This window comes from Pelodiscus sinensis, chromosome 25, assembly GCF_052426305.1.
Source record: "Pelodiscus sinensis isolate ZL-2025 chromosome 25, ASM5242630v1, whole genome shotgun sequence".
In the NCBI taxonomy this organism is placed as follows: Eukaryota; Metazoa; Chordata; order Testudines; family Trionychidae; genus Pelodiscus; species Pelodiscus sinensis.
In genome coordinates this window covers 17,173,645-17,197,600 of record NC_143076.1, presented here as the reverse complement: position 1 = coordinate 17,197,600, position 23,956 = coordinate 17,173,645, and the positions used below count along the sequence as shown (strand labels likewise).

General features: G+C 47.8%; 1 protein-coding gene across 7 annotated transcripts; it reads right to left on the bottom strand.

The window, feature by feature from the left end:
* Positions 1–746: 746 nt before the first annotated feature.
* LOC102463935 (TLC domain-containing protein 5) lies at positions 747–23,956 on the bottom strand. Of its 7 annotated transcripts, none has more exons than XM_089773303.1 (5): positions 23,818–23,943; positions 17,927–18,126; positions 14,147–14,529; positions 2,766–2,890; positions 747–1,313 (listed from the first exon to the last, which is right to left on the bottom strand). In XM_089773303.1, the coding sequence occupies exons 2-4, from the start codon at positions 18,123–18,125 to the stop codon at positions 2,798–2,800; spliced, it is 675 nt and encodes a 224-aa protein (XP_089629429.1). In that variant the 5' UTR covers position 18,126; positions 23,818–23,943; the 3' UTR covers positions 747–1,313; positions 2,766–2,797. The 7 variants fall into 7 exon arrangements, 5 of the variants coding, with proteins under 5 accessions (XP_089629429.1, XP_089629430.1, XP_089629428.1 ...); XM_089773304.1 differs by lacking the exon at positions 747–1,313 and adding an exon at positions 1,323–2,596; XR_016347837.1 differs by lacking the exons at positions 14,147–14,529; positions 17,927–18,126 and having other exon boundaries at positions 1,302–1,313; positions 23,818–23,956.

Sequence of the window (23,956 nt, the reverse complement as noted above, 5' to 3'; positions counted from 1 at the left end):
TAGTAAGAGGAAGATATCACCATCATCATCATGGCCAACCTCAGAGGGACAAAGCTTCCTTGCAGATCAACCACACACTAGATCTTTTAAGTTGATCTGCTGGATTTTTATTTTTGGCCCTTCGTTGGCAGTCTTATCATGCCACCCAAGCTTTTGGCAACCATAGTTGCTGGCTGAGTAGCAGCATTCCTGCTGAACATGCTTCATAATTTCCCAGTCTTCCATCCTAATATGTTTGTAACAAGAAAGCGTATACACAAATACAGTACAGAGAATGAGCCTGATCATTATCTGTAATAAATCTGCATAGCTCCATCGAAATCAATGGGGCTACCCTGATTTACACCAGCTGAAGACTTGCCTCAGGGCTTGTTTCCTCTTATCCCAAGATCCACGCTTCGGAGCTCAATCTCTCAGGGTTCGATTTATTGGGTCTAGTAAGGACCTGCTAAACCAACCACTGATGGCACCCTCATCAACCCTGGTACTCTACCAAGTCACAAAGAGTAAGGGAAGTCAACGCGAGAGTTTCTGCTGTTGACCACCCGCAGTTGGGATGTCTTGGAAATTTGACCTAAGGTATGTCGACTCCAGCTACAGTATTCATGTAGCTGGAGTTGGGTATCTTAGGTCAACTTTCTCCACTAGCAAAGACCTGGCCTCAATGTTTAAAAGAATCATTCTACAAAAGCACATCCATGATAAAGCAGAAGTCTACATTTGCATGTAAGATTAACTTTCTCTGCTAATGGTTCACATAGACATTTTAATGTTTAATTCCACAATTAAGAAAGGAAACAGCTAGTCAAAGCAAGCCCTTGTACAAGTAGTGTTTATCTTTTTAGCAAATGTTGATTTTGGTAGGCATCAATGGTGCGTTCCTTCAAATGTAACATTTATTCATTTAATATCTGTGTGTATTTATGGCATTTCTGCTGCTTGGGCAGTTTTACAATATGAAATCCAGCAGCTAAGATCAATAAGCAATTACACGGTGCACAACCAATTAAAATAGATTTTTTTTTCTATAAAAACCTCACTTAGCCTGCAATTTACAGTTAGTACCTTCATGGAAACATATATTAGAAAAGGAAAAGGACTATTAAGTTATATAATCCATTTCTGCAGAGCAATGCAAGGTTGTTCTGTACAGCATATTCCCCAGTGTCCAGACCAGAAGAAAATGCATCAAAGCACTAGGAACTTCTTTCATTGAATGATAATAATCCCATGGACCGGAACTCCACAGCCGGTATTGCAGTAAAGAATTGATTAAGAAGGTCAGTTCCTCTGACGTCTCTTACTCTGGACTCCTGGAAGGACAAACCCAAGTCAAAACGGTTATGCAATGTTTATTTCTGAAAATAAAGAACGAGATCCAATCTCTCCTGCTCCCATAGCTCATACTAGGACCTGTTGCCATCTGCTGGAACATCCCAGAATCACAGTTCCCACTTTAAAACCTCCCATCTGGCCAAGGGGCCCATTTTAAAAGTCCGCAGCTTTGCAAGGAGTCCTTTAATCAAACTTCAGATTATGGAGTTTATAAGAGATCTAGTTTGCTGACTCTCTAGGAATCAGCTCCTATGTATTGCTGAGGATGTGCCCAAGGATGGAATCCACACAAAGTCTAGACTTGAGCAACTAAGGACTACACAGTTTTTGTGGGAAAAAATGGGCAAACAAACCACTGTAGTAAAGCACAGTTTAATTCACTGGATTTTTTAAAACATACATGTGACTAGGACTCAGTTATCTGTGTGTAGGATTCAGGACTCCCTGGAGAATTGGAATTGAGAAACAAGGAGCACCAGTTCACGGAGGACCAAAGAACAAAAGAAACAGCAAGACAAATGGAAAGCTGAATTCTCAACTTCTCCATTCTCCGTACTTCCATTTAGACATAAGACTGGAACACAAATACACACTGAGCTCTGGATTCATTGTGCCAGATCCCCAGCTCATGTAAACTGTCATGATTCCATTGACTCCAAATAAGCGACAACAGTTTACAAAAGTTGAATATCTGGTTCACTGTGGTTTATTTGGTGTGCCTCTGGGCACTGTGACTTTCAAGCCGGAAAGATGCTAACTTCCCCCATACACAATGATCCAAACCAACCACAAGACCATCTCTGGGAGAATTAATTGAGCTGGATCTGCTTGCAAGAGCAGTGATTCACTAAGTTAGAAACTCTGTTTTGGAGATGGTAAAAAAAGCAAATAGAAAAATAACATTTGGCAAATTTCCCCCTCCCCCTTCCAATTTGGACAAAAAAATCATTTTTTATTTTTTTAAAATAATAGTTCCATAGCTGACTGAAAAAAAAAACCAAGAAAAATATGAAAAGCTCTATTTTCACGTGCTGTCAGAATTCTAATTTTGAATAATTATTTCTCCTCAATATTGAATATGTTGAAAATCTTTGTCCAGCTGTAGTCTCCTTATTTTTGTTAGCCAGTATATGTTCCTTGTCAATTTAGCTGAGGTATTATTAACATTTCTGGACACTTCTTTTCCACATTTCATTGTAGATTCAGTACAAACATCTCCTTCTTTTGTAGGTCTGTTGGGTTGTTTTTCATTTTTATTCTTCTAAAAATATTAAGAATTACATTTAAAACAATCAGCATTCAGAAACATTTCAAGTTAGGTATAAACAAAGAAAGAATTTTATGAAAGAGCTTCTGTTTATGAGGAATCTACATCCTCACATAATGTATATTTTTAACAGAGTAATTAACCAAGAAAACAATTTACTTACAAATCTAATGGTTTCTCCATCACTTGCAGTATTTAATCCAAGGCCAGGTCATTTTCTAAATTACGTTGTAGCTCAAACAGAAGTAAATGTCTCCACGGAGATCGCATGGGAGATGTTCCTTTGGCCTGTAATTACAGGAGATCAGACAAGATGATCATATTGGTCCTTTTGGTTTTAAACTCTATTAATCCTAATTCCATTTAGGGTTGAAGCATGTGAGATATTTTGAGAGTAGAGCATACTCTGTGGGATTAAGGCCTCTCTCAACCTCAGCTGCTGACAGGTGATGGATTTAGAATTGGTGCTACAAAACATTAATATTTTCCATTTAAGTTACACCTTCCATTGCAAACTATACACTGCACCAGTTAAAGGTAGCTGTCTCTAGAAAGTGACCACTCTTTGGACTCCTCCACAACAGGATGTGAAGAGGAAAATCTGCCAAAAGATACCCAAGGAAACACATAATGTTACAAAATGTACCTCAAGCTTTTAACACGTAAGACCCACGGAGAGGGCCTTGGTTGGTGAGGCCTCAGCCTTGACTTTTTAAGTCTCTTGTACGAGTCTCCCACATACTGCCCTTAAGTTGTTGAGGAAGGACAAAAGGCTGAGGCAATGTGGCTAGCATTTCAACCTGCTATGCCATGACATTTTGGTAACATAGGCTGGATTCTTATCCCACTCCCAGCCATCTCTGGGTGCATCTACACAGCAGCGTTAGTTCGGAATAACGGCCGTTACAGTGGGGGTTACAGTGGATGAGAAGCTGGATATGAGTCAACAGGGCGCCCTTGTAGCCAAGAAGGCTAATGGCATATTAGGTTGCATTAAGAGGAGCATTGTCAGCAGATCCAGAGATGTGATTTATTCCCCTTTATTCGGCTCTGGTGAGGCCATATCTGGAGTATTGTGTCCAGTTCTGGGCCCCCCCACTACAAAAAGGTTGTGGACGCATTGGAGAGGGTCCAGCGGAGGGCAACCAAAATGATGAGGGGGCTGGAGCATATGACTTATGAGGAAAGGCTGAGGGAATTGGGTCTGTTTAGTCTGCAGAAGAGAAGAGTGAGGGGTGATTTGATAGCAGCCTTCAACTTCCTGAAGGGAGGTTCCAAAGAGGATGGAGAAAGGCTGTTCTCAGTAATGACAGATGGCAGAACAAGGAGCAATGGTCTCAAGTTGTGGTGGGAGAGGTCCAGGTTGGATATTAGGAAAAACTATTTCCCTAGGAGAGTGGTGAAACACTGGAATGGGTTACCTAGGGAAGTAGTGGAGTCTCCATCCCTAGAGGGCTTTAAGTCTCAGCTTGACAAAGCCCTGGCTGGGTTTATTTAGTTGGGATTGGTCCTGCCTAGAGCAGGGGGCTGGACTTGATGACCTTCTGAGGTCTCTTCCAGCTCCATGGTTCTATGATTCTTTATTTATTTATGCGAGCGTCTACACAGAAATTCTTTTATTTCAAAATACATTCAAAATAATGGATGGCTTATTCTGACTTCTGTAAACTTCATTCCAGAAGGAATATTACCTATTCCGCAATAGCAGTAGTGTGGACATTCCACTGCTGCTATTTCGAAATAGCCCCTCCCCATGGCCATTCAAACTAATTTCTCCCCAGTGCTACCTGGGGCTTTAAATCGAGGTAGCGCATCCACATTAGGGAAGCCTGCCCCGGACTAATTTTGAGGTTTCCCTGTAGTGTAGATGTGCTATTTTGAAATAAGCTATTTTGGAGTATTTTTTCCAGAATAGCTTATTTCGAAATAAGACTACATGTAGACTGCAGTGCTTTTCTGGGATACCAGAAAAGGTATCCCGGAAAAGCAACGCCATATCCAAGGAACGCGTCCGCTTTTCCGAAAAAAATTTAGGAAAAGCAGACACATTCTTTCACCATCCCTGTAAACCTCATTGTACAAGGAAGAAAGGAATGGCTCGAAAAAGCAGGTTTTTCCAAAATTTGGCGCTGTGTAGATGTGCCAAATTTCAGAAAAGCCTCTTTCGAAAGAAAAGCAGAAAATGATATGCAAATTATGGTTTGCAATTTGTGCATCTTTTTCCGACTTTTCTTTGTAGTCTAAACATAGCCTAAGGGTGCAGTGTCGATGTACCCGCTCTGGCTACAGAACTGCAGCCAAAGGGAACACAGCACACAGATCTACCGCAGAGCAGCCAGGCCGTGGAGCTAATCCATTCGTTTTAAGTTTTTAACTTGCAGACAGATCAATCAGCAGCTCGTCAGCTATTTTCACTCTGCAGTGCAAGAATCCATCAGAGCTGAGCCATGTGCTGCCAAGCCAACTGCTCCCCGCAAATCACAATGCTGGATCTGACCGACCCACTTATAAAAACATGGGCAGCGGTCCCCTGACTGTAAATGGAAGCTCTCGCCACAGCCTGGCTTTGTGGCAGAGAGCAGTAAGCACCGCCTCTCGCTGGCTCCAAAATGAAAGTGATTCTATTAATTTTCCACACAGCTAGCTAGCTGCCCCTCTGTTGGGAGTAGGTTAAGGCAGGTTTGGCTCTCACGCTTAGCACTGCTGAAATCTTCCTGCCTAATTGATGTTGGTAACTGTTTGGGCTTCAGTTAATTCAAGCTCACCGGTGCATTATCTCATCTGCTCCGAGCAAGGGTTTGGTTCTGTATTCTTTGATCCTAGGGAACTTACTTGTGGCTATCGCCTTCTGAGCAGTTGGGATTTTACTTGGAATTTGGCCTTTTCCTGAGATTTACCTTATGACACAGTTGTGAGATGGCTCCAATGCTAAGGCCAGGGGCAAGACTGCCACGTGTCTAACAAACCTAACTACAGTATCGAGCCATCCACAGGAGAGCCTACAGTCAGACATGTGACTGTTGCTTTTATCCGCACGTTGACTTAGACAGGATCTGTTTTAGAAGCTGATATGAAGCCTGATCAGTGACTATTCAAGGCCATTTTGATGCAATCAGGAATTTGGGGAAGGAAGGGTGGGAGCATTCTTGCAGTCGTGCACATAGCTATGTAACCATGATGCTCTCTTATATGCTGCACCTTTAAAAAGCCAATGCTTGAAAAAGCGGCAGTGATGGGCAACCTAGGCTAGTGAGTGGGCCGCACGAGTAGCCCTCATTCAGCTCTGTGGGCTGCATGACTATCATAACCAAGACCGTTTCCCATGCAAGGGACTGACAGGAAGGGGCTGGGCCTCAAGCAGAAGGGGCGGGACCAGGACAACTCAGCACTACCCAGAGCATACCACACATACAAATTTTGTATGCGTGCAGGGTTCTGCGCATGCTCATAAAAAGCAAATCATTTCTAAAATGGGATGAGGATCAGGCCCATAAAAAGCTAATTCCTTCTATGTTAATTCACTAGAACACATGCACACTACAGTTTGGAAGGAGAAAGATGACAGTATATGGGGATAATCCAAAGAGTTCCGCCTTGCCCAGAAATTGCTCATGCAACTCAAGGCTGATGCAGATAATTTCTCTCGCTAAAATTTGATTTCTTTGGAAAGGGCAGCAGACTTTGCAATTTTATTACCAGCCAAGCTACACAAAGTCTGGAAGTATCAGAAATGCAGTCAGGACTTTCATGAGGCTTAAAACATTCTCTCATTTTTCATACCCAAGAAACAGACCTGCTGACGGCGCTGGAATTAAGTCTAGACGCTAACATCTTAAAACATTCTGCTTTTTCATCTGTTGTAAGGGAATAAAGCCCTGAATATTATATAAAATATCAGCCTCACAAAACATAAACACAGGGATCAGTTACAGAAGTATGGCAGAGGATTGAAAGGGAAGGTTATATATACTGCTTTAAGATCAACAGTGGTCATTTGAGGAAAAAAAAGACTTTTTAAAGAGAATGGGGAGGCATAAAATGAGAGAGGTTCCCGGGACACTTGAGAACCCACTGTGTCCACGAAACCCTAAATGCCAATTGAGAAGGATGTTACAAGAATATCCTGATTCTGATATGTTCATTCTGGTTCAGCAAAGACTGTTAGGTGAGGTTTTAAATGAAAGCCGGGTCATGCCGATTGTTAATGCAATTGTGAAACGTACATATAGATACCAGATCAGGAGTTACGTACGTCTATTGAAAATGTGTTTTCAAGTCTATATCAAGGCAGAGTTGACAAACGGGTTTTCTGTCAGACAAAAGACATTTCTTGACCTGTCTCTCGGTCGGCAGGTGAAACTAAGCAGTGTAAGCCAAAATGATGGCAAGTTATTTACATGGGATGTCAACAGCAGGATCTGAAATCAACAGGGAGGCATCACATTGGAGAATGTGTACCGGGGAAATTAGCCCGTTATTTAGTTCTCTAGAACAATGGTTTGCAAACTTTTTTTTTCTCATGACTCAGCTGAAAATAAAAAATAAAAATAAAATTATGGGAGATTGCCTATCTCCTAGAACTGGAAGGGACCTTGAAAGGTCATCGAGTCCAGTCCCCTGGCTTCACAGCAGGACCAAGTACCATCCCCAACAAATTTTTGCCCCAAATCCCTAAATGGCCTCTGCAAGGATTGAACTCACAACCCTGGGTTTAGCAGGCCAATGCTCAAACCACTAACCTACCCCTCCCACCTGAAGAAGATTGTTGGTGCTCTGCGACCCAACATAATTTGACTAAAGTGTGGCCTCTGTGTCCGTAAGAGGGCTGAGGATGACAGCTTCAGCTTTGGAAGCGGGTCAGGGCTGGGGCAGGAGGGGCTTATCTCAAGCAGCTCCCGGTCAGCGGTGCAGCAGAGGTACTAAGGCTGCCTGTCTCTCCTGTGACCGCAGACCAGGCTGAACTACAGAAGCAGCCAGCAGTAGGTTCCCAACCAATAAGAGTGCGGAGCTAGTGCTCAGGGCAGGAGCAGTGGGGGGAGCCCTGTGTGTTCTTCTGCCCCACGCCCACACCTAGGTGCCAGGCCTGCTACTGGCCGCTTCTGCGGTGCAGCACACTCTGAAGTTCTAGGACAGGCAGGAAGCTGCCTTAGCCCCCCTATTGGTCACCGTGCAGCAACGAGACCCAGTGCCTGACACTCCACCCCCCGTCGTGGGGCACGACCCCTAGTTTGAAAACCCCTGCTCTAGAAAGCCCATTCGTTTAGTTTTCTGTGTAACTGTTTGCTTCTGTTATCTGCACACACTCGCTCTTGGAGAGTTGATAATAAACTTGCTGTTTTCACTATAAACATATCCAAGTGCTGTGATGTTAAGTGACGGGCTGATTCTGAGATGAATCACCTGAAGCGGGTACATGCTGTTCCCACCACGGTGGAGGCAAGCAGCCCTGGTATTTCTGTGGGTACAGGCTGGACGCTATGGGGAAATGTTCCAGTGAGGCTCTGGATCCGGGAGGCACCGATTGCATGGCAAAGTAAGGGCTGCCTAACCCAGAGGTGAGTGCATGGACAGCTGAGAGGTTGGTGGCATAAGGGAGGGGATACCCAATTAAGCACAAGCAAGTTTTCCTCATGCTGGAGGCAGGGGCAGTGGAGTTACAAGACGACTCTCAATCCCGTTTCGCGGGAGGAACCATGTTAGTCTGGAACTGAAAAAAAATAAAAAATAATTTAGTCTTGCAGCACTTAGAGCAGTGATCACCAACCAGTAGATCTTGGAGCCTCTGGCAGGGGATCCTGACCGGTTTGGCCAAGAGGCTGTCAAGTGCTGGCACTTCAGCTGCCCCTCCTCCTACTGCTGCTCACCTCCTGCCCTTTTCCTTGGAGTTGCCTCCTGCTTGCTGTGCAGGGCAGGAGAGGGAAAAGAGGGGTGCTGATGTCAAGGTGCCCCCTCTCCCACCCTGTCCTATCTCCACAGAGCAGAACCAGGGCACAGCAGGACTTGGGATGGAGTTTGCTGGCTGCTTTTGGGAGCGGTGCAGGGCCAGGGGTGAGCCTGCCTTAGCCCCACTGCACCACCTGAGGTCAGCAATGCTCAGTCAGAGCCCACATCCTGAAACCCTACCCCAGTCGTGAACCCCCTCTTGCACTCCAAGCCTTTGCCCTAGCCTTGAGCACCCAAACACCCACCCAGAGCCTGCACTTAGAACCCCCTGCGGTACCCCGACTGCCTGCCCTAAGCTTAGCTCAGAACCCCTCTCACTCCAAATCCCTTAACACAAGACCAGAGCCTGTGCCCCAGCATGCTGCCCTTGCCTCGTGAAAGGGAGGAAGGATGGGGGAGGGAGGGAGGGGGAGGGAGGATGGAGTGAGCAGGGGCGGGGCCTCAGAGAAAGGGAACACAGGGGGTGGGGCCAGGGTATTTGGGTTGGAGGTAGATCTTGGATTCCACTTAAATTAAAAAAGTGATCTGCTTTAAAAGGCTGGAGACTGCTGACTTAGAGACTGACAAATCTCTAAGGGTACATCTACACAGAAACATTATTTCAAAATGACTTAGTCTGTGTTTACGCAGCAGGCAGTTATTTTGAAATAATGTCGAAATACCATCAAGCTGGAGACCTTCTTTCTCCGACTCCTGTAACCCTCATGGTACGAGCAGTAAGGGAAGTCAGGGGGAAGAGTGCTCTATTTCGAAAGAAGTGCTGCGTAGACGCTCCCAATTTCGAAATAAGCTATGCAATTGACGTAGCTCAATTTGTGCAGCTTATTTCGAGTTCAGCCCTGCTGTGTAGACGCACCCTAAGCGTTAGTCTCTAAGATGCTGCAAGACTATTCGTTATTTTTTAAGTGTTCTCAATCCTGAGTACCCTGAAAACTGTTTCACCCATCACTTGCTTAATGTCCCCCCCTTTCTCTCTGCCAGCTTAGGGCTAGATTCTACTCTGTACCTTTTAAAGAGATGCCACCCAAACAGTAAAGTTTGAGTGTAGGGGTACATCTAGACTGCAATCACGTCTTTCAAAAAAGTGAGACGCTTTTTCGAAAGAGAGCACCCAGGCAGTCTGGATGCTGTCTTTCGAAAAAGCCCTGTTTGCGTTCAAGAACACCTTTTTTCGAAAGAGCACTTTTGAAAAAAGCCGTTCTTCCTCGTCAAATGAGGCTTGCCACAGTCGAAAAAACCGCTGTGTTCTTTCGATTTAATTTCGAAAGAACGCGGCGGCAGTCTAGAAGTTTTTTCGAAAAAACCCTGTAGTCTAGACACACCCTCTGGCTTTGTACCATCTTTGCACCCTCCATACTCTGGCTGCTATAGGGACGGCATTGGGCCCCTAGCATAAGTTAGAACAGCCCTGAGAAGCATTCATATCTAAAGCAGCTTCCTCAGGGCTGACTATAGCAGGCAATCTAGAATTCCTGCAGTTCTGAATGCTGCAAATACCCTCCCCCTCCCAGGTCCAATGCTGGGTCTTAAATATCAAGGCAGCGTAGGATTCCTTGCCTTGGCTCTACTCTGTTGCTGTGCCAGCACAGTTTGCTGCCAGTTGTGACTCCACCACAGCTCTTCTACACTGCTGGGGTCGTGTGTGGATCCGACTCCACCCCTTGAAAACCACCCGAGTGGGCCCAGAGACCTGCAGATGGCCTCATTCAGTCCAACTGGCCTTGGGACCATTATTCTCTTCTACACTGGCATGATTTTCCGGAAATGCTTTTAACGGGAAAGTTTTCCGTTAAAAGCATTTTCGGAAAAGCGTATCTAGATTGGTAGGACGCTTTTCCGCAAAAGCACTTTTTGCGGAAAAGCATCCGTGGCCAAGCTAGACGCGCTTTTCCGCAAAAAAGCCCCGATCGCCATTTTCACGATCAGGGCTTTTTTGCGGAAAACAAATCTCTGCTGTCTGCACTGGCCCTTCTGTGCAAAAGTTTTTCGGAAAAAGACTTTTGCCCGAACGGGAGCAGCATAGTATTTCCGCAAAAGCACTGACAATCTTACATGAGATTGTCAGTGCTTTTGCGGAAATTCAAGCAGCCAGTGTAGACAGCTGGCAAGTTTTTCCGGAAAAGCAACTGCTTTTCCGGAAAAAGTGGCCAGTCTAGACACAGCCTCCTTGTTTTCTCCCAATAACACTCCTGTGACATGGAGTCTGCCCTCATTTTACACATGGAGACACGGAAAAACGTGGTGGGAAAGAGAATTGCTCAAAGCCCGTTACTGAGACGTTGGCAGAGAAGGGCTGGTATGCTCAAATGCTTTATCCATTGACTGGTAGGTAGGGATCGCAAACATTTCACCCATTCTAGGCCATGCTGACTTGTCTGGTAGGCAGCACTTTACCTTCAAAAAGAGAAACCGCATGAGAGAGAGAGCGTGACTCATTTCCTTCCATAGTTAAAGTGCCTTTTATTTTATAAAACGTAATACAAAGCGTCTACACCATCCACCGGAGGAACATTAGTAATTATTACACAGTAATTCAAACACAACTTAGTATTTCGCACTAGTCCTACCCAGCAGTTCCAGACACCATGGGGTAGCCCTTCTACTCAGTGTAATTTAGGACAGTCTCTCATACCAGGGGCTTCACTCAGATGGGAAGGTATCTCCCCTCTCTTTGGGTGCACGATTCTGCCCTGGAGCCCACTGCAGGCACTACCGTCATGGCTACCTGCCCGTTTGTGCATGGATTGGCATCAGCTGTGAATGCAGCTGCACGCCACACTTCTCTGATAATCTGGGTTTCGATCCAAGCCATCACCTTTCCTGGCTGGCAACTAGAAACTGCACTGAGCACATGCCAAGCTCGGCTTCCTACTAAGCACACTCGAGACTGCCCCCTGCATGCCCTCCTTGCGCAAACCCTTTAGTGACTGACGGAGCTCCACATCGAGAAGATTTTCAGATTCAGGCCACTGTAGGAAGATTCCAAATGTACTTCTGCAGTCTCCATTTGGTCAAACAACCCCGACACCTTTGCTTTAATCAAACAGGAACTTTACCTGAGAAGAGATGGCAAGAATGGGCCCGAAATATATTTCCAGTTTATGGTATCTACTGGTACCTCTCAGAATCCTGCTTATAAACAGGGTTCACATACATCTCACCCCTCTGGAGTTTTGTGATTTGAGTAAGCCAACGATAGAGAAGTGCCATGTGTGAGTGAGAATGTTTCGTCTCAGTTACTGTTAATAGTTGATACCATGGGGAAAAGTTCTCAAATCACAAATCTACATTTACACAGCACTGCTCACCAGAGATCTGAAAGCTTACACCATAGGTGGGTAAAGTGCTTTATTAATGATAAACCTCAAGAAACCCCAGGGGAGGTAGGTCAATATTATACCCATTTCACAGACGGGTAAACTGTCTGTGGCAAAGAGGTCACATGATACGCACATCAGTGCCGGGGCCAGGAATAGAGCTGAGGAGTTCTGATCACTACTCACCTGTGCTAACCACAACCACCTCTGTCCTTTCAAGAATGAACATCTGTATCGCTACACTGAGCAAAACAGGAGGAGTTTCCCTTTAAGGACTGGCCTGCCTTTCTGCCAGCTCAGTACACCTGAAGCCGGAATGTGGCAATTTCCAGGTGAGTTCTTTGGTTGCAACAAGCGACGTCTACCGCAGAACTGAAATAATGAACCATGGATTTCTGCGTGGCATAGAAGGCCACCTGTAAAAGGCCAGGATCAAAATAAAATTGTGCTTAAGAGACTGCGGCAAGATAAACATTACAACACAGTTTCCCCAACACAGCAGAATCTGTACATGGAGGCAGTGTGAGTGACATGGCACTCCCCTGTGCAGGTCAACCTGCTATCAGAAAGGCAATGCTGGTCCAGATTCTGGTTTCAGATACACTGGTTTCAATCCACAGGGAAATGCACGGCCTTTACTTTAGGTTAAATGAGGTCAGGATCTGGTTGTTACTCGGCGAGCTGCCAGTCCCATCCGACTTAAGGGATTTAGTTTTTAAATTAATTTACTGCTGGTGGAAGATGTCATTCTGACAAGCCGAAATCTGTCACTTATCCACAAGCCAGAGCAAGGGAAGCAGCAAAGCAAGCTGCGTCTGTGCCAGCCCCTGTCTCTGGACTGACGGAAAGCATTGCAAAGGGGAATTCAGTCTCCACAGGCAGATCAGCCTACCACCGCAGCCAGCCAGCTGGGAGGCTAGCTCTCTAGTCACGTACTGATGTGGCCTTTTGTGACGGGAGCACTTAGCCACCTGACCACCAGAAAGGGAACCAAGAACGACACTGTGGGTATCATTTGCAACGATCAGGGTGAGAAGAAGTGAGCTGGGGAAGGGAGGAGGAGGGGAAAAGCAACTGTAAGCTCTTTGCCTCTCAGACTGCCTCATTGTATGTGTTTGTACAAGCCCTTGATTCTGACTGGGACCTATGGGCATGACGACAACATCAAATAAATAAATAAATAAATAAATAAATAAAAGCAACCAGCAGAAAAGGAATACGGATTTACCTGCTATCTTCCCTGCACTTGCATTCTGACTCAATCACCAAGCTTCTCTCTTCCAAAGGAAATGCTAAGATAATAATAAATAACTACAGGTTGAACATCGCTAGGCCCACACTCTTGTCTGGCAACCCCATGGTCCGGCATGATGTTAGTTAGCCGGGTGTTCACTTAGCAGGGGTGTGGCCAAGTTTCTTGTGGTCCCATAAAATTTGTTTCCAGCCGTCCTGGCTCTCAGTGTTCTGTGCTGTTATTTAGCTCTAATTTGCCCCTAAATGTCTTCTAAGAGCCCAGTGAGCAGTGGAAATGTTGGTAATGCTGCTAGACAATACTGATCTCCTGCAATTCGGCAAATTCTCTGGTTCAGCATTGGTCGGGTCCCAAGGGCATCGGACTAGAGAGGTTCAACCTGTACTACATTTTGCATGTATAGAATCCCTTTCATCCAAGGAACTGAAAGTGCTTGACAGAGGTGGTTTGGCCTCATTATTCCCATTTTACAGACGAGGGGATTGAGGCATGAAAAGAGCTAAGTTGAGAGTCGGTGGCAGGGAGCCAGGAATCCTGACTCCTACTTTGCCTACACCAACCACTGGACCACACCTCTTCGGAACAGGGAATCGGAGCCACACTAGGTGCCTGCACCGGACAGTACATTGAGATCTAGTGCTAGATCTTATCTCCTTCAAGATTATGCTAATGCTGAAGGAGGCAGCCACTAATTCCATTATTTATATCTATGCTGCAGCTTTAATTGTAAATTAAGCCCTTTCCTGACTCACAAAGCTTGCTGTACATCTACATACACCCTTCTGATCCAGTCTCTTCCAGGTACTGTACCCCAGACCTACTGCACCTACGGCATCCACAGCATTATCCCAGCAATGAACTTGGAAGTCCCGATGGTTAATGACTCTTCAGATGACCATTTTTTTCCGAGTACAGCTCCTCGCTCCTCCTGCTTCGCCAGGCATGGTATTTCTTCATGCTTTTCCTCCTAGCAAAGCGGCAAATGCTGACCATGAAAACCCAGGAAACCACATACATGATCACTCCTCCCACCTTGATGAACCACCTGGGTGTGGGTGACACAAGTTCGCAGTACATCAGCCAGGCCCCGACCCCGATCCGCACGCCCGTGAAGAGGGCCACGAAGAAGAAATCCACCACGTCCCCCGTGAAGCTGTGGTACAGTCCTGTCTCCCGCAGGAACCAGCGGGCCTGCAGCAACGGGTTGGTGATCTCGCTGCCGAAGAGGACAGCGTTGACTTCAGCGGCCGACTCACCCAGGGACAGAGACACCGCGATTCCCAAGATGCTCACCGTGTGATGGGCCAGCATCAGTGCCCCCTCTGCCTGGAAGTATACGCACCAGCCCAGGTCAAAGAGGAAGTAGCCCAAGCTAAGGCAGAGCACGTGCACCTGGAGGGTTGTGTTTGGTGACCCTAGAAAGGAAAGACACCAGCGGGTGCATCAAAGTGAGGAGATGCCTGTCAGGGATGGTCTAGACAGTATTTGGTCCTGCCATGAGGGCAGGGGACTGGACTCGATGACCTCTCGAGGTCCCTTCCAGTCCTAGTGTTCTATGCCAGGCAGGATCAGAGCAAGGGCCATGGGGTTCTCTTCCAGCAATGACCTCTTTGCCTGGCACTGATCAAGGGAAAGCTGAGAAAGTCATAATAACAGCCTCTACTCTTGCAGAATGCATCCCATCCCAAAGGAGCCCAGGGAGCATCACAAATCCCCCCACCCACCCCTTCCCAATGAATTGCTTCCCTACCAAATATACCAAGGCCTGGTATGTTCAGGCAGAAGCCAAATAGACACTGGCACATAATACTGCAGTGAGTGGGGAGGAAAATCCCTTCTCTAAGGGACAGCACTCCCCCCTTCTCCCCATTGCCCCCCGTGGTGATGTGACATGCACGGCAGACAGGACCACAACTTTTAAGAGGGAACACTCTGTCAGGATTCAAACCTGGGGGTCCCAAGGGTTTCCATGTAAGTTGAGTGCTTGGCTGGCCACCCAGGAGAGATTCAAATGCTGCCCAGCTGATTAGCAGAGCGTCCACACTGCCCACAGCCAGAAGCACATGTTTCTACTGGTGGTGCACATCCACACGTGTCTCAGTGCATGTAACAAAATGCATTCTGCACATGGGTGGGAAAAAGCGGGGGAACATTGGCTATGGGCCTGATTCCTCGCAGTGCTAACGCCTTTTTACGTAAGTCCTAGTGGTAGAAAGAGGTTGCTGGGAAGCAACACGGACTCCCTCCACCCTGGAAATGTCTCCTATGGCCAGCACAGGGCTAATAGCTCTCTGCTACCTCCACAGGTACAGGATTGTTCGAGGCTAGGATCTTATGCCTCCATTATTCTGCACCTCTGCAAAAAATCCCACACGGTCCTTTGAAGAAAAAGCTGAAGTCAGGGCAGCCTTAAGAACGACATCAGCCTGCACTGACTGCCGGTGGCCTCTGAACAGGGGAGGCACATGCTGTGGCACACCCCAGTGCATGAAGCTACGCCTACACATATTTAGAAGCTGAAGTTTATAACTCCAGGCTACCCCCTCTGCTGTGGTCACAGTCCCTGGGAATGTTTACCAGACAGCTACTAGCCAGAGGCTGATGGGAGAGATAAAAGGGGGAACCACACCAGCTGTGTTCAGAGGCTTGAGCCTGGGAAGAAGCCCATTGTCCCGCAAACAACTACCCCAAATCCTCTATGACTGAAATGGCAAAGAAAGTCCTGGGATTCCTCCCTGGGCCTATCAGCCGCAGGTGCACAGATTCGCTACATTAGAAGCTTCTCTTAGGCTGTTAGAATTTGGCAGAATGTTCCCTCCCTCTCTCTCTTCCCATGTCAGGGAGAGGGTTTGGCCTCTGTCTCTCCTTTGTGAATAGCTCCCAAGTCTCTTCCACCACTGCTCAGAGCTTTTCCAAGCAGCTGAGTGAAATGGACAAGAGGTTGGTAAGTTTCACGGCAGTTGCTCAGAACCTTGTGGGCAGGGGTCAGGAGTATCAAAAATTGTGTCAGTTTCACACTAGGAAAAGGCTATGAATAGCCGCAGAGGCTCTTAGACTGTGGGTCTGCAGGCTGAGGAAAGCAGCGCTGCATCAGGCTACATTTGAAAGGTTATCTTTGCAGCTCTAAAGCTTACACATTTTTTTTTTAAACAGAGGCTTCTATTCTTCAGAAATGTATGAAATACTCCCTCTCCCTGTGCAAACAAATCAGGCTGTCTCCTACTCACTAGCAGGTTTCTCACATTCCCCACATACTCGGTGAATGTCAGCTTAGTGCAAGTGACATTATCATAGAATCACAGAACATTGGAACTGGAATGGACCTCGAGACGTCATTGAGTCCAGTCCCCTGCCTTCACAACAGGATCAAGAACTGTCTAGATCATCCCTGGCAGGTGTCTGTCTAACCTGCTCTTAAATATCTTCAGTAATGGAGATTCCACAACCCCCTTAGGCAATTTATTCCAGCATTTAACCACCCTGACAGGCAGGAAGTTTTTCCTGATGTCCAACCTAAACCTCCCTTGCTGCAATTTAAGCCCATTGCTTCTTATTCTACCCTCAGAGGCCAAGGAGAATTTTTTTTCTCCCTCCTGCTTATAAAATCCTTTTAGATACTTGAAAACTGCTATCATGTCCCCTCTCAGTCTTCTCTTTTCCAGACTAAACAAGCCCAGTTCTTTCAGTCTTCCCTCATAGCTCCTGTCTTCTAGACCTTTAATCATTCTTGTTGCATATTACTTTGCCATAGGGATGTTAAAGACTATCATTTATAATATAATATATCATTTGCTTATCGGATAGACTTTTGACTAGCCGATATCCCTCCCCCCTCCGCTGCCTCTATGAGAGAGGTAGCAAAGGGGGGGAAGGGGTACTTCAAAGTGGTAGCACTGCACAGCTGTGCGGCAGCTGCCCCTTTAAAATGCCGCCTCTGTGCATTTCAAAGGGGCAGCTGCCGTGGAGCCCAGAGTCAGCTGGGGACGCCCAGCTGACACTGGGTTCCGGAGAAGTGCCATGCAGAACCCAGGGTCAGCTGGGGAGTCCCCAGCTGACCCCGGGCTCCCGGTGGCATGCAGCATAGCATGGAGCCTGGGGTCAGCTTTGAAATGCTGGGGACTCTTGTGCATTTCAAAGCAGGCAGACCGTGTGCAGCCCGGAGTCAGCGGGACTTCCCATTGACCTCCGGCTGTTTGCAGAGTTCCGCACCCCTCCTTTGAAATGCAAAAGAGCCCCTGCTGGAGGAGGAAGAAGAGGAATGTGGACGTGCCTATCGACTAGTCGACGGAAATTCCATCAACTAGTCGACTAGTCAATTAACCACATTTTAACATCCTTACTTTGCCACATCACTCATTTCACAAGTACTGTACACCGGCTACTTGCTGAACTTGCCCCCAGAGGCTGCCATAGAACTAGCAACTACTTACTTCACTCTGCATTTGGTGCATCCATACCCTGAGTTCAAAATGCCCAGCAAAGAGCATGGCTATGTTGCAATCACGGAAGAGTTAGCCATCGCCGAGCTGATGGAGGGGCAGGCGAGAGAAGCGGATCTGAATGAAGCCATTCCAGAAGGAGCAGGGTATAAAGAGACTTAAGCTGAGACCAGAAGGTGACAAGGGGAGCACTAATGACAGGGATCTAGCTTCCTCCCCTTTCAGCACCAACTTCATTTTGACTGGAGTTGGAGCCCAAGAAGGAAACAGCCAGCAAGCTCTCATGAGGAAAAGAGGTGAGCTCCTGTTACTCAGAAGACCCCACTTTCTGCCTGCGGGGGGGGGGGGGGGAGGGAGGACTCCCATAACACACCTGGGTGAGTCAAAGGCCAGGGGCCATCGATGAAACCAACGTAAGCAGAAAGGCAGGTGGCGAGGACACCGTGGGTCAGAGTGACCAGGCGGCAGCTCCATTCATAGGTACGGTGCTTATACTTATGGCAGAACCAGGTGTAGAGAGACAGCCAGGCGATCAGACCGCAGGTCACCCGGAGGGGAATGGAGGCCATCATCCTTCACCAGGGCAAGGAGACAGAGAAAGATAAGTTAATCTAGTCACATGCACAGCCAATTAGCTGCATTGCAGCATTTCCAGACTTACCCCTAAATTGCTCTAACTCCTCCATAGAAATTAGTACTGCCTGCTGCTGCTTGTTGTAACAAATTATGTTGAAGACACCTGCCGCCATAGCAGCTGAGCATGTAGCAAATCCTATTAGGGCTGCCGTTTTCTCTCTTCCCCTGCCTCAGACAGAGCCATTTTACTTGAGTAAGGAACCACTGCAGGCAGTAGGCTATAATACAACAGGCTGCAGCCTCCTCAGATCTCCAATCGCTTCCCAAAAGGAAGTCAGCATCATAAACTCTGTGTTTCAGATGGGGACCCTGAGCAATAAAGGGGTGATGTGAATTACCCCACGTTAGACTGTGGCTCATTGGCAAGGTTTGGCACAAAGCTCTCTCGCCTCCCAAGTCTGGAACCTACTGCCAGGGAACCCTCTCTATGCCCGACTGGAGAAGGCCTGTCTGAAAGAAGTGGGTTCTGCAGAGCACCCTGAAGGGGATGAACTCCCGGTGCTGGCCCAAAACTGAGAAAGCAGCCTATGGGGAAAGGCAGCTGAAGCAACCTCATCAGTCCGACCTGTTGTGGGGAGATATGCTACAAAGGTTGCTCCTCTAGGTAAAAGGTTAACCAGTGTACTGATTGGGTGGAGCAGCCCTACCCATGGAGAGGTGGGCTGGAAGAGCCCCCAGCCACCCTGGCCACAGAGGTCCCTGCCTGGAGCAGCCCCCGACACAGGACTGAAGCCCACCATGGTTAACTGGTTAAATGATTAAAATTATATCGTTGAACTGGTTAACCAGTTTTAACTCTAGGCCATTATTTCCTAGCCCAGCTGGGCCCCTCAAGACCAGGACTTGGAAACAGACCCATTAGCAGACTGGCAGCTATCTGCTCTACCTAAGTGGCAGGCAAGTTCTAAGATTTCACTCCAAGTAAGAAAATCTTTCCCGGGCCTCAACGTTCCTTCTCCCCGCCACATCTTCTGCAGTTGAAAGGTCTGCCCATTGCTTCATCTACCCTGCCTTTGGCAGTCTCTCAGCTCCACCTCTGTTGAAACAAGAACAATGTTTTGCCCTCATATGGGGTTTGTCACCCGAAGAGTGCCACCTACCACAAACATTAAGCAGCCCTTTCAATAGCTCAGTGAGTAAATTCTGCTGGACCATTTCCAGATGTGTAAACAGGAGCGCACAGACACGGGCAAGAATTTCACTTGACCCCTACAATCTCCTCCGCACTGGGACTGTTGCATCGCCTTTCCCTTTTAGGTTCTAGTCCTCCACATGCCAGCACCCCTCTCCCTCTTCAAGTCAGGGCACAGTTCAAAATTGCTCATCTATTTGAAAACCCTCAACTGAACCGCACAGATCTTCTCTGGTCCTCACCTCAATTCAGCTAGAACCCAACCTCTTCTTTCTCTTCAGCACTGCTGACATGAGCTCTTGCCACGCGGAACTGCCTCCCAGCATTTCCTTGTCAATTCTCTATCTAGCTTCAGATCTCATCTGAGACCTGTTCTCCTTTGCCCTCTGATTCTAGTGAGTTTTCCCCCCTCCCTCTGTGACTTAGTGGTTAAATTAAAGCATTTTCTGGGTACTTTGTGTGAAAGAAACTCAATAAAACAAAACTACATTTTAAAACATTACAGATTTTTCTTTCAACACACACACACACACACACACACGTAGAAAGCACACCCAATTTCAAGGGCAACTTTTCAGTGATGGTGCATTGTAGGTGGTCAGATAGAACAGCACATTAATGGCAAGCAATCTATACCAGGCCTGTCCGAACTACCCAGAAGTGATCCTATACCCAGCCCTGGCATACCTCTTTATTTGGATTACAAATACACTGACGGGCCCCATTGTGTGATGTGCGTTGCCGACAAGAACGGAGTCTCTCCCCCAAAGATCACACAGACTATGTGCATCAGAGAAAGCAACAAGTGGATGATAAATAAGGAAGTAAAAATACCTACTCTTATATAACTCCGATCAGTAGCTCTCGAAGTGCACATCAATCTTTTAATGCAGCAGGTAAGAGGACAATAAAACATGCACAATTTAGCATAAGCAGCAAAAATTGCAGCTCACCCCTGCTTACTCATCCAGCTAGCTGTATCCCAAACACCTCACATTACTTATTCCTATGACTCAGAACCCACAATCCTTTGCAACCCCAAAAGATTGAGGAATATGGAGGAAGGGGGCTTCAGGGATAGTTTTTTCAGCTATTCGGTGGAGTGGGGATGCACAATTGGCTATCTACATAATTCCTTTCTAACCCATTTTAAACGGCCAGTTTGCCCATAATTCTCTCCAGTCACTCATTCATGAGTTAAACGGCCTTTGTCTGTTTCTTTATATTGTGGACTTAACAGAATGTTTTTACTAGTTTTCCACATTCTGCATAGATGAAATCTCTCTCAAACCAATACACACTGGACAGACTAATAGACACATTTAAGTGTACCCTTGAGTGAAACAGTAACTCTGGATCAGTCTCTGGCAATGTTTTTTAACACATATGTTATCATGTTAAAAACACCTATGTTTCCTTCCTACCTACATAACCACCCCCAGAAATGTAAACCAATGGATGGTTACAGCACACCCTTGATTGCTCATTGCTGTTAGGAAATATTATCATGAACTCATGGAGGAATGGTGATGTCCCCGAAAAAGGAGAAAGGCACCTACCTTTACAAAGGGAACAAAGTGGACCTGGGGAATTACATAGACCAGTCAGGCTAACTTGAAATGCCTGGAAAGCCACTAGAACAAATTATTAAGACACCCAATTTGTAAGCATAACTGGGTCATACAGAATAGCCAGCATAGTAATCGAGATCAAATCATAGCAAACTAACCTAACTTCCCTCTTTGACAGAGTTCCTGGCCTAGTGCATGGCAGAAAGCTTTAGATGCGATATATCTGGGTTTTACTTAGGGATTTTTGACACAGTGCTACTTCAAATGCTTATAAGCAAACTAGGGAAATGTGGTCTAAGGCTAGATCTAGACTACACAATTTGCATAGCTTTTTTCGATTGCTTTTCCGGAAGAGGCTTTTCTGTTATTTGGCCCCAGCTAGATGGGCCAAATGGTGGAAAAGCCTCCTCTTTAGGTGGAGCCCTTTTTCCTCATAGAACAAGGTATTCAGGGCTCCCCGAAAGAGCACGTTTTCTCTGCCGTAAAAAAAAAAAGCAGACACGTTTCCTGGACGCAGCGGTGTTTCTCTGGGATGCCTCCGGTATCCCGGAAAAACCTGCCAGTCTAGACCTACCCTTGATGACACTATCATTATGGGAGTGCACATCTGTTTGAAAGACTGTATTCCAAAAGTAGGTCAGCTGTTTGATGTCAAACTGGGGGACGGAACCAAAGTGGGGCTCTATAGAGGTCAGAACTAGGTCTAATGCAACTCAATAATGACTTTTATGAGTGGAATGTAGGCTTATAAAATGGTCAGATGACAACAAGACAGGGTTTCTCTTTAGCGAATCCAGGCATAAGTGATTTGGCCAAGGTATCACCGAGATTCTGTGAAGGAGCCAGAAATTGAAAGCAGCTCTTCTGACAGCCAGCCCAGTATTTTAACCAGAAGAAAATCCTTCCTCTCCAGGATAAAACATATCACACAAGGGCCCCACCTCCTTACTACTGCTCTCCTAGCTCACCACAAAATACTCCAATTTACTTTATATTCAGCCTAAACACAGAATGTTGAAGGGTAAAGACGAGTGTGCTGCATGAGTGCAGTTCAGTTTTTATCTCCCCATTTGTTATAGCAGGTGCCAACATCTGTCCTAAAACCTTGGGAATAAATGGGCATTCTTGTTTCGTTGGAATAGGACAGATGGCCAGTCTTCTGGGATACTGCTGAAGCACAGGGTGCAGAGATGGGATTAGTGGGGCAGAAAAAACCACATGGGGTTTCACAAGGCAAGACCTGAGTGTAAAGTTTGCATCACATTTTTCCTACATAAGGTGGAAAATAGCAGGCGGGGCAAGACAGGAATGAAACAAAATTGCACAGAAAGTTGAGCCGTAGCAAGGAATGTTGTAATCTGGGCCTTCAAGGCCTGAATTGCCTTTGGGGCCAGTCCCCGGGCCTCTGTCAAGACCGGTACTGAATACAGCTCAATATAGCCAGTCACCAGAAGCTGTAAAATATCATTCAGCTCATCCGAGCACTAGGCTGCACCAGAAGATGTGGCCAGGATAATAAATGCGGCAGGGAACACAGCTCCCCACCCTGCTCCCCGTGCGACAGGAGGCAGCCCCAAATGAGCCTTAGAATAATTAGCTACGGAATGAGTGACTGAGCTGGGAGACGGATTTAGGAGCAGTTAAAGCGAGGTCCCCTTTCGCTCTTCATCCACGCTGGCTCCCGAATCTGAAAAGGAAGCAGCCTGCAGGGGCTTGGGTCTCTTCCCACACCCTGTGCTAACCAGAGCCCGAGAGAGATGGGGAACCCTTTACTGCCACCCTGAGCCCAGGCAGGATGAACGAGCGTGTGCTCCCTTGGTCAGGAGAGCTGCAGATCTCTGTGCACCCCTTTAGTCTACAGGGTTATGGGCCCCCATACTTCCCCTTTGTTCTAGGGCATGGGTTCCCAAACTGGGGGGCATGAGACAACCCAACCCTCCCCCCACCCATCAAGTTTTGCTGCCCCAGTTAGTTCCTTTTCTTTTATTTTTTTTTGCTCAACAAGTTTTGCTGGGATGTGTGTGTGCGTGAGGGTTTTTCAAAAACCAAAAAGGGGGCATGATGTCGAAAAGTCTGGGAGCCGCTGGGGGCTGGGGAGCCCACATGCCCCCTTGAGCCAGCGGATGGAGCCCCCTGCGTGCCCTATCTGGTTTAGAGGGATAGGGGGTCCCCGTGCGCTCCCCCTTGTCCAGAGAGATGGGGACTTCTGTGTCTCCCGCCCGGTCTAGAGGGACCAAGCCCCCCCGTGAACCCTCCTTTGGTCTAGGGTGATGTGCCCCATGTAGCCTCTTCAGTCTAGAGGAGCCCGAAGCCCCCGCATACCCCCATTGGTCTAACGGGCTCAGGACCCCACGCACCCCCCTTCTGCCTGGGGGGGTCAGGACCCCACGCACCCCCCTTCTGCCTGGGGGGGTCAGATCCCACGCACCCCCCTTCAGCCTGGGGGGGTCAGACCCTACGCACCCCCCTTCTGCCTGGGGGGGTCAGGACCCCCACGCACCCCCCTTCTGCCTGGGGGGGTCAGGACCCCCACGCACCCCCCCTTCTGCCTGGGGGGGTCAGGACCCCACGCACCCCCCTTCTGCCTGGGGGGGTCAGGACCCCACGCACCCCCCTTCTGCCTGGGGGGGGGTCAGACCCCACGCACCCCCCTTCAGCCTGGGGGGGTCAGGACCCCACGCACCCCCCCTTCTGCCTGGGGGGGTCAGGACCCCACGCACCCCCCCTTCTGCCTGGGGGGGTCAGGACCCCACGCACCCCCCTTCTGCCTGGGGGGGTCAGGACCCCACGCACCCCCCTTCTGCCTGGGGGGGGGTCAGACCCCACGCACCCCCCTTCAGCCTGGGGGGGTCAGGACCCCACGCACCCCCCCTTCTGCCTGGGGGGGTCGGGCGCCGCGGGGGGTTCCCGGGGGGGGGGGGTTACCTGGCCCCAGCTCCAGGCCTCGGCCGGCCCCCGGCGGCCCCGCGAGCAGCGCGTCCGCCGGAGCCAGGAAGCGGCGCGCGGCGCAGGAGGCCCGGAGCGCGCGGCGTGGGGGCGCCTGCTGGCCGGGCGGACCGACTGC

Excerpts from the sequence above, each read along its gene's own strand:
- LOC102463935 (XM_089773302.1), bottom strand. The coding sequence starts at position 18,125 with ATGATGGCCTCCATTCCCCTCCGGGTGACCTGCGGTCTGATCGCCTGG. Across the intron at positions 14,530-17,926 it reads CTGGCCTTTGACTCACCCAG|GGTCACCAAACACAACCCTC; the intron begins GTGTGTTATGGG and ends TTTCCTTTCTAG.